The 13,062-nt window shown below is 37.2% G+C and overlaps 2 protein-coding genes across 2 annotated transcripts; one reads left to right on the forward strand and one right to left on the reverse strand.

Annotated features, from left to right (window-relative positions):
• Positions 1 to 2,404: 2,404 nt before the first annotated feature.
• Positions 2,405 to 3,214, reverse strand: LOC133711288 (putative F-box protein At1g67623). The gene has a single exon (XM_062137434.1). It carries the CDS (start codon positions 3,212 to 3,214, stop codon positions 2,405 to 2,407), a length of 810 nt encoding a protein of 269 aa, XP_061993418.1.
• A 433-nt stretch (positions 3,215 to 3,647) lies between these two features.
• LOC133709415 (uncharacterized) lies at positions 3,648 to 6,113 on the forward strand. Its single transcript, XM_062135145.1, has 8 exons — positions 3,648 to 3,865; positions 3,974 to 4,126; positions 4,215 to 4,327; positions 4,446 to 4,538; positions 5,143 to 5,245; positions 5,329 to 5,403; positions 5,510 to 5,605; positions 5,707 to 6,113. Exons 1-8 carry the CDS (start codon positions 3,779 to 3,781, stop codon positions 5,764 to 5,766), a joined length of 780 nt encoding a protein of 259 aa, XP_061991129.1. The 5' UTR covers positions 3,648 to 3,778; the 3' UTR covers positions 5,767 to 6,113.
• Positions 6,114 to 13,062: the final 6,949 nt, after the last annotated feature.

Genomic DNA, 13,062 nt, shown 5'->3' on the forward strand with positions numbered 1-13,062 from the left:
GGAAAAAAAAAAGTGAGAATTGTTTTGTTTCGAACATTAAAATTTTAAATAATAAATATTCGAGCACAGATTTATAAAACCTCGAATGCCATGCAGTGATTGTGAATACGAATGCATCATTAATAGATCAACTTGCAACTTTTTTCTATTTTTTGATCGAGATCAACTTACAACTTCTGACTTCCAATTTCACCTAATATATGTTTGATTACATCAAAATGTCAAATATGTGTGTGTGTGTTGCTAGGTTTATAGAGAAAGAGAAAAAGAAGTGAAAAAAAAAAAAATCTTCCATTATTCAATATAGATTTGCCTGATAGTAAGATCAAACCTGCAAATAGCGAGGCTGAAAGATGCAATGTGAGCATTGGCAGCGATGGTACAACTGAGATTCTGAGATTACTTTGGCTCTGAAAAAATAAATTAACAAGTTGTCAGAATAATCAGCAGATGCAATAAAACACCATCAACAAGACTTCTAGTATCCAAAATTTCAACCAATTTCAAACTCAAAGAACTCCCAATACCTATTTTGATCTCTACCTCAACATGTATTGATGGAATGTCAAAATCCTTGCTTGATCACCGTAGAAGAATAGAAAAATAGGAAGGAGAAAGATTGAGAGATGACGGATGATGAGAATGAATTGACTGATTGAATAACCATTGAAACCCCCAATTTCAAGAGAAAGTTTGTTTGACCAAGCTTTTGGAGAGAGTGAGAGACTTTTGAAATTGACATGCTATAATTGTGTTTATAATTCTCCAAGAGCGAAGAAATTGAAGACGCAACGACGCTATATTGCATCTGGAAAGAAAGCAAACAATTTTATTTTAACGTATTTATGCTATATATATATATATATATAGAGAGAGAGAGAGAGAGACAGAGACAGAGAGAGAGAGACAGAGACAGAGACAGAGACAGAGAGAGACAGAGACAGAGACAGAGAGAGAGAGAGCCCTTCTACTAAGGGATCCCTTTTTTTGGTCTATTATAGGGATAGGGCATTAAACCAACTTTTCGATCACATTTCGGCATCTCAACCGTTCATTTTTTAGACCCTAATATGTAGATCATTTCTGTAAATTTTCAGCCGAATCGGTGATCGTTAAGGTATCAAACTAGATTAAATCAATTGACGAACCAAATCTGTCAAACTTGAACCGTTCATACTTATAGTCTTAAATCGTTGTTTTGAATGCCTTAACGATCACCGATTTGGCTGAAAATCTAATCTACACATTAAGAACTAAAAACTGAACGGTTGAGATGCAAAATATGATCGAAAAGTTGATCTAATGCCCTATCCCTAGAAAAGATAAAAAAAAAAGGGATCCCTCACTAGAAATGCCTTGTATATATATATAGGGCCTTTCTATCATATAGATAAAATTTTCGGTCACATATCACCATCTCTGTCATTCAGTCTCTAGGTCTCTATGAGTAAATCAATTCTGTAAATTTTCAGCCAAATTGATGATCGTTTGACTAGATTGTTTCTATTCCTGAGAGAGAGAGAGAGAGAGGTTTTTTCTTCAGCTACTTGCTAAAAAAATCAATTAAAAAGTTAACAAAAAATAATTAATTAAAAGTAAAGTAATAAGCAAAAAATTGTGACGTTTAAATATCCTGTTATTTAGACAAACAAAGGAAGTTAATAAATGACGTGCATGTTTTCTCTTAACCTATTAACCTGTCTTTTGAATTTTTGAAATGCATGATTGAAAAAATAATAAAAAGTTAGAAACAATTTTCTTAATTGACCTGTTTTTCTTTTATATTATATATAAAAGAATTAATATATAATAGGAGTGAATCCCTTGAGGAAAAAAAAAAGGATAAATCCACTTTACTATGTTTTCTCTTATTATTAACTTCTTTCAGAAAAAAGGTGGATGTATTGAAAACCTTACATTATCTATGCAGTAAGTCATTTAATACTATACATTAAAATAAATAAATAAATAAACTAAGAAGAAGGTTAAAATCAAAATGAAAATTCGTACGCTCTAGAAGAACACTTGCACACGTAAGCTCTGATGTAAACATCCATGAACTACCCCTCAATTAAACAAAGGTGGATCTTTACCCTTAACTTGAGCAATATATTCAGGAATACCACAACCGTCCGTTAAAATGAACAATTTTCAAAGCTTTCTTGTGATAAAATTGTTCAAAGATCAGTTACATTTTTTTTTTTTTTAAAGGAAAGATCAGTTACTTCTAGTAATGAATTGATGGAAGCTAGGTTTGACTCGTAACCTCCATCTAGATACAAACAGAGAAACGCACCCGTCCATTAAGCATCCCATACTAAACAATCAAGCACTACTCCTGGAAAAGAGGGGGGGAATTGGATGTATCAATCCACTAAATACTAATTAATACAATTTAACCGCTTCACAATGAATTGACATATGTAGAGCTACGTAATCTATCACAAAAAATATTAACTTCTCTATTCATCTTGCATGAACCACACCCATTTAAGTTATCACCTTCGTCGTAAACATCGTCCCAGCCTCGTTTAGTTACGAAATTATTCTGCAAATTTCCGCATTGGCTGCATGCTTTAACACGATCATTGTAGGCAAGTATTTTACGTACTAGGACATTATTCACCCACATACTTTGAATGTAAGTCATAAACCTTTCTCTTGATTCACTTAAATTTTTACTATTGAGACTACACAAGGATTGTAGACCTTGTTGCTTCGCCTCACCTCCTACACAAGTTAAGAATACCCCATAAAGATACGTTGCTTCTATGTGACCTTTTGCTGCAGCTTTCTCCAAACACTCGAATCCCGATTCGAATTCATATCGCTTCCTCAAGCTAAAAAGATCAAGCACTCCTTGTCTATACAGAGCCTCTGCATTGCCACACTTTTGGCAACGTCTCATTAATTCAGAAAATCGTTTCCTTTTTCTCAAAGGAAAGAGTGGAAACTTTTCGATCGATACATGTTGAAAAATATAGTCCTCTTGCCCCGCCTCTTTAAACTCCTTGCAAGTTTGCCTAATGCGGCAAAGATCATCGAAAGAATTCGAAGCAACCTTAGCAATCACTTCCAACAAAAGATCGTTGGGAAGTGACTTCATGGCCGAAACGTTATGACCTTCCTTTCTTGACCTACGCTTTCTAACCTTGTTCCTTATCTTTGCCAAAGAAGAAAAAACCTCATTCCTTGTCGTTGAGAGAGACGCCATGGATTCTAACAAAAATCGAGGGGATCGGATAAAAGAGGAAGTAGCTAGAATCTTGGAAACAAAAGATGTCCGTACGTAGGCTTATATATATATACATATGGAGAAGCCTTGTAACACAAGGAATCCTATTCCTATTTGAAGTCGGCTTCAAGTACTATCTTAAATTGGATTTGTTCTCCGTACCAATCAATTTCTACGTACATGGTAAAATTCAGACCTAAGCTCGATAACTTTGAACCGAGTCAAGCCGACGGTGACGTGGATTTATCTTCCTAGGGCGGCTGGATGACGAAATTATACAAAACGGTGTCGTCTGGAGGCTGCTCATTTTTCCGCTGCCATCTGTAATCCTAGAGCGTTGGAGCCCCTTGACCAAAAAAAAAAAAAAAAAGAGCGTTGGAGCCCGAAACGGTGGCGTTTGGATGCTTCTGATCATCAGCCTCTCGCGGGTTTTAAGCTTCATTTTCCAAAGCCACCGAGCTGAGACCAAATAAATAAGCCCACCGAGCAGAGTCGGTGGTCAAGTCGGTGTCGGTGTCGGTGGTCGGCGAGTGTGACGTGGCCATGGGCACGATCAGCCCCACGCAGCTTGATTACTACGAAGACATGTGGAAGCTTGAATCCGATGCCACACTGGTAGCGTTGGTCAAAGTATCTACTCGACTCTTCTAGCCTTCTTCGTCTTGATTCTTGAGCTTAATTAGGTTCTGTAAATCGAGTTTTAGGGATTTAATCTGGTTTATGTTTGATTAATTGAAGGGTGAAGACGGACGGACGGCTTTGGTGTTGGACCGGACGGTGTTCCATCCGCAAGGCGGCGGTCAACCGGCGGACACAGGCTTCGTCGCCGTCGCCGTCGCCGGTTCGGAGGTCAAGTTCGTCGTGCAAGATGTGCGGTCCAAGGACGGTGTAGTAAGCAATCGAATTCAATTTGATTTTTTCATTTTTGTTTGTGGTAAAGGAGGTGTTTGGTAAATTAATTTTACTCGTTTTTGTGAAGGTTTACCACTACGGTTTGGTTGAGAATTGCGGTGAGGGATGGGAAGCGGATTTTGAGAAGGGGAGAGAGGTGGTGTTGCATGTTGATGAGTCTAGGCGCAAGCTTAATTCTAGGTATGATGAGTTTTGAGTTTCTGGGAATTCAAAGCAATTTTAGAGGTTGTTTTTTAGTGCTTAATTAGGAGATTGTGTTTTGGTTTCTACTTTGGTCAATGATGATTGTTTTGTGCAGGCTTCACTCAGCTGGGCATTTGCTAGATGTGTGTATGAAGAATGTGGGATTGGGTGATTTAAAGGCAGGCAAAGGGTACCATTTCCCTCAAGGGTATGATTTACTTCGTTGTCTACCGCCTAGATTAGAAGTCGTGGTTATGTTTCTTATCTTTCTGTAAGAAGGCTCCCTCCTTTTATAAATGATCTAATTGTTTCATAATCCTATATATGTTAAAATCAGAAGCTGAAAGATTCTTCTTTGCTGTAGTTGCTTACTGAATCCTCTGCAAGTAAGTTTGTTTCTTTATTGTCTAGTTTATTAGTGAAGTATCTGTAGATCCTCTCAATCCGGACATGGTAGGCTGTCCAAGCAAATACCAATATAACACAAGTGTTCTTTCCTCTTGAGCCAAATTCTTAAACTGAAATTTTGTTCACCAACTACATTAACATTTGGAACTTTTGCGTCACAGAAGCTCTTTACTTACCCCCAGATTCAAACTAAGCGATACATCCAAAAGAGCCAAAACCACTGATGCTTCAAATTAAAAAACATTTATGTATACCATATTTTGATCTATTAATTCCTCTAGGACATGCCTTAAAATTAGTGATATACTGTTTTCTGTGAGTAGTTGTGTTGTTGGATGCAATGTTGTCATGGTTTGCAAATCCTTGTGGTTGAATCTAGCACTTATAAATGTACCTGTTGCCAGGCCATATGTGGAATATATAGGCATAGTTCCACAGAAAGATGTGCAAAGTAAGCAGAAAGAGTTGGAGTTAGAAGCTAATGCATTGATATCGAGAGGAGGGAAGGTGAGTTCTGATACTTGTTTAAAGCTTCTTGCTTGGTATGACATATAATGTCCTGCTTCATGCCTTTACCATGTTTCTTTTAGGTCTTTGTTGCATCACTACCATATGAAGAAGCATGTAAGCTGTGTGGTGAATGTCTTCCCGATTACATTCCAAAGGTTATTCCTTACCATTAGGCTAGTTTTGTATGGAGGGCATTCAAAGTCCTTTCACATTTTAGGTCTACAGATTATTGAGTACTAACTAGTTCTGTATCTTGTACAGGACAGCACTCCTCGTATTGTGAAGATGGGGACCAATCCGGGCTGCCCGTGTGGTGGTACTCATGTTTCTGATGTTTCAGAGATCATCAGTGTTACAGTAAGAATCTGTTTGCACCAAACACTGTTATGAAATGAGTTTTATCAAGAATTTGTTTGGTCATCTTAAGACTCCCTTGTGATTTTTTGTTATTTATTCAGGTTTCTCAAATACGGACCAAAAAAGGATTCACGAAGGTCTTTTACAATGTTGGTCCCTAAATCTTGGTGTATTGATCGCGTCTCTGACAAGGAACTTATGTCTGTCGAAGTGCATTTTTGATGCCTTGTTGATTGGGTTGATGGTCAATTGATCATTTGATATGATCAAAGTTGTAGGGGTTACTTTTGAACAGTAAAGCATTGCTTGCAATTTATATTCTATGGCTCCATCCGTATCTTATATATGCTGCCTACTGTTTTAGCTCTGTCGAGCTAAGACTCAGTATACATACTGATGATAGATATGAATGTATCATAGTGCCATAAGACTTGTAACGTTCAGCAGGAGACTTGGTGAATCCATATGAATGTATGCTAAGACTAGTAACATTCCTGCTTCCTATTAATCACTAAGACTACTCCTAGTTAGCTTGGGTCATGGGCAAGTCGAGTTGGGCTTGGGTCTTTTTTCCTGCTTCCTCTAGTAGAATACTAATCACTATCTTATCTACTCCTAGTTAGCTTGGGTCATGGGCAAGTCGAGTTGGGATTGGGTCCTTTTTTTCTTTCTTTTCTTCATTTTTCGCATTCATTGGGTAGGGAATTTACATTATGAAGTCATATGAACTAGAGCAACTATATGGAAGTCTTGATTATAAATAATTAAAAAAGAAGAAGGTGAGGCTAAGTAATGAGTTTGTGACTCTATCCCGTCTCTATCAAAACAACCACAGGGGAGGCAATGCTCATTTTTGTCTCAGAGTTGAGAGTCGAAAACACCACTATTGCAATTCAGATTTCATCTATGATTGTGTCTTCAGCATATCTTCAGGATTTGTTTGGTCTGAAAGTTTTATCCAGGTGATGCAAATTGATGCCTCTTGTACTAGGAGATAAGTATACCCGCGGTCACTAGTTCCAAATCTTCTTTTTTTGGGTAACATATGAAGGGAATCGAATTCCTTCTTAATTTGCGATTCTCTTTCATCACTTGGGTCAATCCCAAAAGCTTAATATCTTATTTGAGGCTTTATATTCTTCATACGTTTTCACGATTGGGAAACTGGAAATTTCTAACCCATATAATCGAGATGCCGATTTACTGAACTCATCATTTTTTTTATTACTGGTGGTAAAGCTCACAAGTTTGTCTCTCCTCTTTCTTATTCATTAAAAGAACACGAACGAACAATACCTAACCGAGAAACAGTAATGGCCTGGTCCTCGGACTTTGTCCGTTGCGAAGGCATATATATGCATGCAGGAAATTTGAAGCACTGGAATTATACAACCTGTACCAACCCGAACCCTAATTTCACAGTGAAAACTGAAAACCTAAGACTGCTTTCCACATAGACAAATCTCGAAGGAGCCTTCAAATCAATTCTCATATCTGCCATTCAGATTTAGATCTCAAGAATCACATACCGCATCAGGGTTCAGCCAATCTGGCTCAACCGGCAGAGCGGCTGACAATATTATGCTTTTGAAGAGTGGGGGTTCTTTTTAGCTTTTGTTCATTGTGCTGCAATGTTTGAAAATTCTCCTCGTATGGTCTAAATACCTATAAAAATTTTGTAAATACCCTTGACAAATTTAGAAATACGTAATTGGGAGGTATATACCAAAACTGTCTCGAGTCTTGACAGTTCCACATCTGTTTCGATCAATTAGCTAGTAGTGAAAAACTTCAAAAGAGGGATGCTTGTCGTGTTCCATTTTTCTTGCTAAAAGCCAAGACTGTAGTCATAGACATCAGTATTCTGTGATATAAATGCACACACATATATAGCCACAGATGCATTTTCAAGTTCGTTGTTTCAGGAAAGTGCTGAGAACCATAATGTTGAGCATATGCTTCTTGGGTTATTAGCTTTGACAGAGACAAAGGAGAAAGCAATATTTTTGGCTGGTACTAATGAGCCGAAAGCAACACTGTTGCGATTTGGATTTGATACTCGAACACTGGTCTTAATATTCGATTGTGACTTTAAAATTTTATCCAGGTGCTGCAGATTGCCTTTGCAATGCTTCGTGTACTAAGGATATATGCATGTATTGATGATGTGGTCCTCATTTTCAGAAGAGAATGCGAAGGAACAACGCAACACAATTACACAAATCATGTTCACGGGAAGATTATGTACGTGTTACATCAACACTCAAAATACATTAGTATTTTTCTGCACAAGTGGCATGAATCAATTTTTTATTTTCTCATATTATCAGTCCTAATCAGTAAGACCTTGAGTTCATGGTTTTTAATACTACTATATATTCTGAAATGATTGTATAAGAGAGCATGTGAAATTACTTATGTGATGTCTCTCTATGTCATGTCTCAAAAAGATGCTCGATATCTCTCATATAATAATATTAGTATTAAGATAAACATTATTTTGACCTAAAATAGAAAAGTTTTTTTCTTGAACGTATTCCAATATATTCCTCTTCTCCTCCCATAAAATATATGGTAAAGTCGATAATCAATATAACTGTGACATGTAATTAATTGTCTGATTTTTAATTGTAAATCTCCATTAACACTTATAACTAATAAAAATTTAAATATTGTTTAAGGAGTGAGTTTTCAAAATGGTTAGTTACAACTTGGGCTGCTTGGCTCTAATTTGAGAGCTTGTAGGGAGGGTGTCTTGCCACCCTCATTTATCGCTTAGTGATGAGGGTGGGTAAATGAGGATGGGTCTGACCTAAGAGGAGGACTTTCTTGGGCATTTGGGTCGGTAGATGGTCCAGAACCAATCGTTTTCGGATCAAGGCTGCTCCGGGAGTTGGTAATTATTTGGAATAAGATTGACGTTTTTTTTCAAGTGGCTTATGAATAAGGAGGTGCTCCTATTTGTTTGCTAGGAAGTGGTTTTCTGTTGGTACCATAATTGCGCGCCTGACCAATGAGAATGCTAGTCAATGATTATGCCCTAGAAGACATGGAGTTTCTTTGTTTATATGTTCGCTACTATTAGCGAGCTTATCATCGACTTGTAATGAGTATGTTTTGCTTAGAATAGGATTTCTGGATTTTCTTGCCGGCTATCTTATTGTAAGTACAGTTAACTCTAGCCATTGGCAGTTTGCTGGCTATTGATTTTAATGATATCAATTTCTATTCAAAAAAAAAAAAAACTTCTTATGCAATTAAGCATGGTAATAATAAGAAATTATTAAAACATCAACAACAAAAAGACTCAAAACCTAAAATGTTACACTGTGACAACTCTCTGGAGTACTAGGCCCCCTAACAAGGGACTCAATATCACACCTTGGTCGAGACATTGTTCAGAAGCTTAATGTGGATAATCTCAGGGAATGAACATAAAGCATATCAATTAATCCACCAAAAACACACACTACTTTCTTGATGATCAACGCGAAAGGTTGACCATGAAATTGTACCCAAACATTCAATAAGTTGAGGGCGATTTTCTCAATGGCTAAAAGACCATTGCACAGCCTAAGAGCATCATACCCTTATCAAATAATCAAGGGCCTCATTAAGGACTCTATCCCGGCCGCAACTCCTTCGATGGCACACCACAGTGACCACACCAAGAAACGGCCAGCCCATGCTCACGGAATTGAATAACTCCGCCGTAAGACCACACCTGACCTGTATGGCATTATGAAAACGCTGTGGGAACAAAACTACTGTGTGACAAAAGAGCAAAAATCATTAGAGGAGACAGCCTCCTCCCTAGGAACCACCGGATGTCCGGATCCACTACCATGGGATAAAAGCTAACTTCGAAGCTAAATTTGTAGACATCTCTTTGAAGAAGTACAAAAAAAAAAGGGAAAAATGCACGAACAGTGTCTGGAGACTCTAATGACTGTCAAAATGATACCTGAACTTTCAAACGTATCAATGTGATACCTGGACTTATATTTTCTTGTCAACGTAGTACCTACATCAACTTTCCGTTACGACTCCGTCAGTTCGAGTCACGTGTGACGCATGTGAGGCTGAAAATGAGGGCAAAAAAGACTTTTCCAGTCCATCAAATCCTAAAGGGAAAAATGCACGAACAGTGTCTGGAGACTCTGAGGACTGTCAAAATGATATCTGAATTTTCAAACGTATCAATGTGATACCTAGACTTATATTTTCTTGTCAACATAGTACCTACATCAACTTTCCGTCACGGCTCCGTCAGTTCGAGTCACGTCTGACGCATGTGAGGCCGAAAATGAGGGCAAAAAAGACTTTTCCACTCCATCAAATCCTAAATGAATAAATTTAAAATTTAAAATAAAAACATAATAATTTATTATATTGAAAATAAAAGATGATTAATTTTTTTTGCTTTTTCTATTAACCAAGATCAATCCAATATATTCTCAAAAAGAAAAAAAAAATCCCAATTCGATAAGTATGAACCTAACATTTCTTCATGTTCATCTTCTCAAACCCAGCAAAAAGGCAAAAAAAAAAAAAAAAAAAAATCTCAATTGTTCATGTTCTTGAACCCATTCTTGTTCATCTTCTTAAACTCGACAAACCCATTTTGAAAGAGAAATGAAAGATCTGGGAACTCCAAGAACAAAAAAGAAAGAGAAATAATTTTTTTTAGCAAAGCTTCTCCCTTGTTCGATTCACTTCTAAAACACAAAACCAAGTCCAACTTGTTTCTGCAAAATCATTCAACTCTATTCAACTCCCAAGTTTGCCTTAATTGGTGACAACACCAGCAGCTGCGGCGAGGACCACGAGGTCCGCGCCCCGAAGAAGCGGGCCGAGCATTGGATCTAGGAGAAGACCAGTTGCTTTATCAGCTTCCGCTGCGAGGTCGATGGCCTCTTCAACACCTCCAAGTCCAACAGAGAAAGCACGAAGACTTGGATTGCAAAACAACCAAAACAATCACAGATGTATCAGATCGAATTAACACAAAATTTCATTCCTCCTTTGAAATTGCCTCAACAACATCAATGCAGACCTGTTGTGAAATGGGCAATGAAGAAGAAGAACCAAGAAGACGTTGCAAAAACCCTGAATTTCATTTTTCGTCACCACCCACACCCACACCTCCACCAAAACTCGAACTCAAACTCAAAATCCATTAATATCAAGTTATTAACTACAACAAAAACACCAGCAAGTAATGATATAGATGATCTCTCCGCCCTCCTCCTTCCTCGATCTCAAGTCCCGCTTTGAGTACCGTCGAAGTTTCCAGAGAACCCAATCCAAATCCAAATCCAAATCCCAATCCCAATCCCAATTTCAATTTCAATTTCGTCCTCCAAAATGAAGGACATAGTCTTCTTGAAGCCTTGCTTGTCAAAGATCTGAAATCGGTGATGAAGTGCGCCGCCGATCCTTTCGTCGAGGTCAACAGCGTCAACGCTGTGTGCCTGAAATAAAGGAGTACTGTGGTGTTGTTGCGGGAGGAATTGGTGAGGACAACCAGTCTTTTTAGAGAGTGGTTGATCGAGGGGAGAGGAAGAAGACGAGAGGTGGAGGGGTGAAAAAAATTAATTAAAAAAATTAAAGGTAAATCAGTCTTTTTACCAAAAAAAAAAAATTTTAAATGTTTTTACCAAAAAAAATATTTAAAATTTCAGTTATAGGGGGCAAATCAGTCTTTTTACCTTCATTTTGTACCTCACGTGCCTCACACAGTCACACGTGGTAAATTTAACAGTGCCGTGACGGAAAGTTGATGTAGGTACTACGTTGACAATAAAATATAAGTCCAGGTATCACATTGATACGTTTGAAAGTTCAGGTATCATTTTGACAGTCCTAAGGGTCTTCAGACACTGTTCGTGCATTTTAAATGTCAGTTATAGGGCAAATCAGTCTTTTTACCTTTATTTTGTATGTCACGTGCCTCACACGTGGTAAATTTAACGGTGCCGTGACGGAAAGTTGATGTAGGTACTACGTTGACAAGAAAATATAAGTCCAGGTATCACATTGATACGTTTGAAAGTTCAGGTATCATTTTGACAGTCCTCAGAGTCTCCAGACACTGTTCGTGCATTTTTCCCAAAAAAAAATCACATACTTGCAAACCCTAGATAAACCGTAAGAGTGAGAAATAGGGTTTTAGAAAAACATGTGAATCAACAATCATCCATGTGTTTTGCATATTCTATATTATTTTTCATTCTCTCTTCAGTCAAGCCCTTTGTATTATTGGCTATTTTAACAGAATTAACGTTTGGTTTCAAGTCCAGTTTCTCACCCATGGTTTGGCCAAATCAAATCCACTCCACTTAACACAAGGCAGAGAATTGGAAATTGAAACCACCTGAATTGCTAGTTTACTATAGACCCAACTTGACACTTGAGAGTAACCAATAGCTATCCTAGATCATCTGATTGATACCTTAGTTGACCCTGACAATAATTCTAGGTTTAATTAATAGCCAAAATAAATTAAGAAAAAAGATGACCAAATGACTGACAATCTGACATACATATGATCCTCACCTTGTAAATCAAACAAACTAATTTCGTTAGTGGAGATGAGAAATCTTAACAAAATATGATAGCCCTAGCAATTATCTTATCCACCCATTTGATTCTTAATTTTTGAAATTCATGTAAAACAAAATACAAAGAGAAATAACAAAACCTGTCATGTGTTAACATTCCCAAACTGACCCTTCTCTGCTTCAACCAAAGTGCCGACCTCATTTTGGGATACATTTCTCTTCTAACGTACAAATATATTCCTTGTAAAATTCTCACCAAAACAAGCAATATGGCGCATCGGCCATTTACTTCCACCAATATGCCTCATTGACTCATTCTTTTTTTTCCCAAAACAAACCAAGCAATAAAAAAAGGCAGTGCCTTCTTTACCGAAAAACCCATAGGAGGGAGGGCAAATCATTTCTCTTCTAACGTACAAATATATTCCTTGTAAAACTCTCACCAAAACAAGCAATATGGCGCATCGGCCATTTACTTCCACCAATATGCCTCATTCTTTTTTTTTTTCAAAACAAACCAAGCAATACAAAAAGGCAGTGCCTTCTTTTTGTAAACCCATAGGAGGGCAAATGATAATATGATATGATTTCATTTGCGTTACTAAAACAAATATAATCATAATAAATTCAATACATTCATAAGTTTTTATCTTTTAATTGAGGATGGATCCGAACATTAAATGAAGGAAACAAAATTACATTTTTAGCTAATATATACGCCGTCTCATTACATTCACGAGATACAAATGTACAAATGATCCTCCACCGAAAATTCAATTTCTGAACGTGCCCAAGTTAAAAAGAGGTTAAATTTGTAAAGGTAATATTTGGCGCAGAGATATTTATTTGGGGCAAAAGAAGAAGAAGAAGAAGAAAAATGAGAGTCCATAGAGA

This window comes from Rosa rugosa, chromosome 5, assembly GCF_958449725.1.
Source record: "Rosa rugosa chromosome 5, drRosRugo1.1, whole genome shotgun sequence".
In the NCBI taxonomy this organism is placed as follows: Eukaryota; Viridiplantae; Streptophyta; class Magnoliopsida; order Rosales; family Rosaceae; genus Rosa; species Rosa rugosa.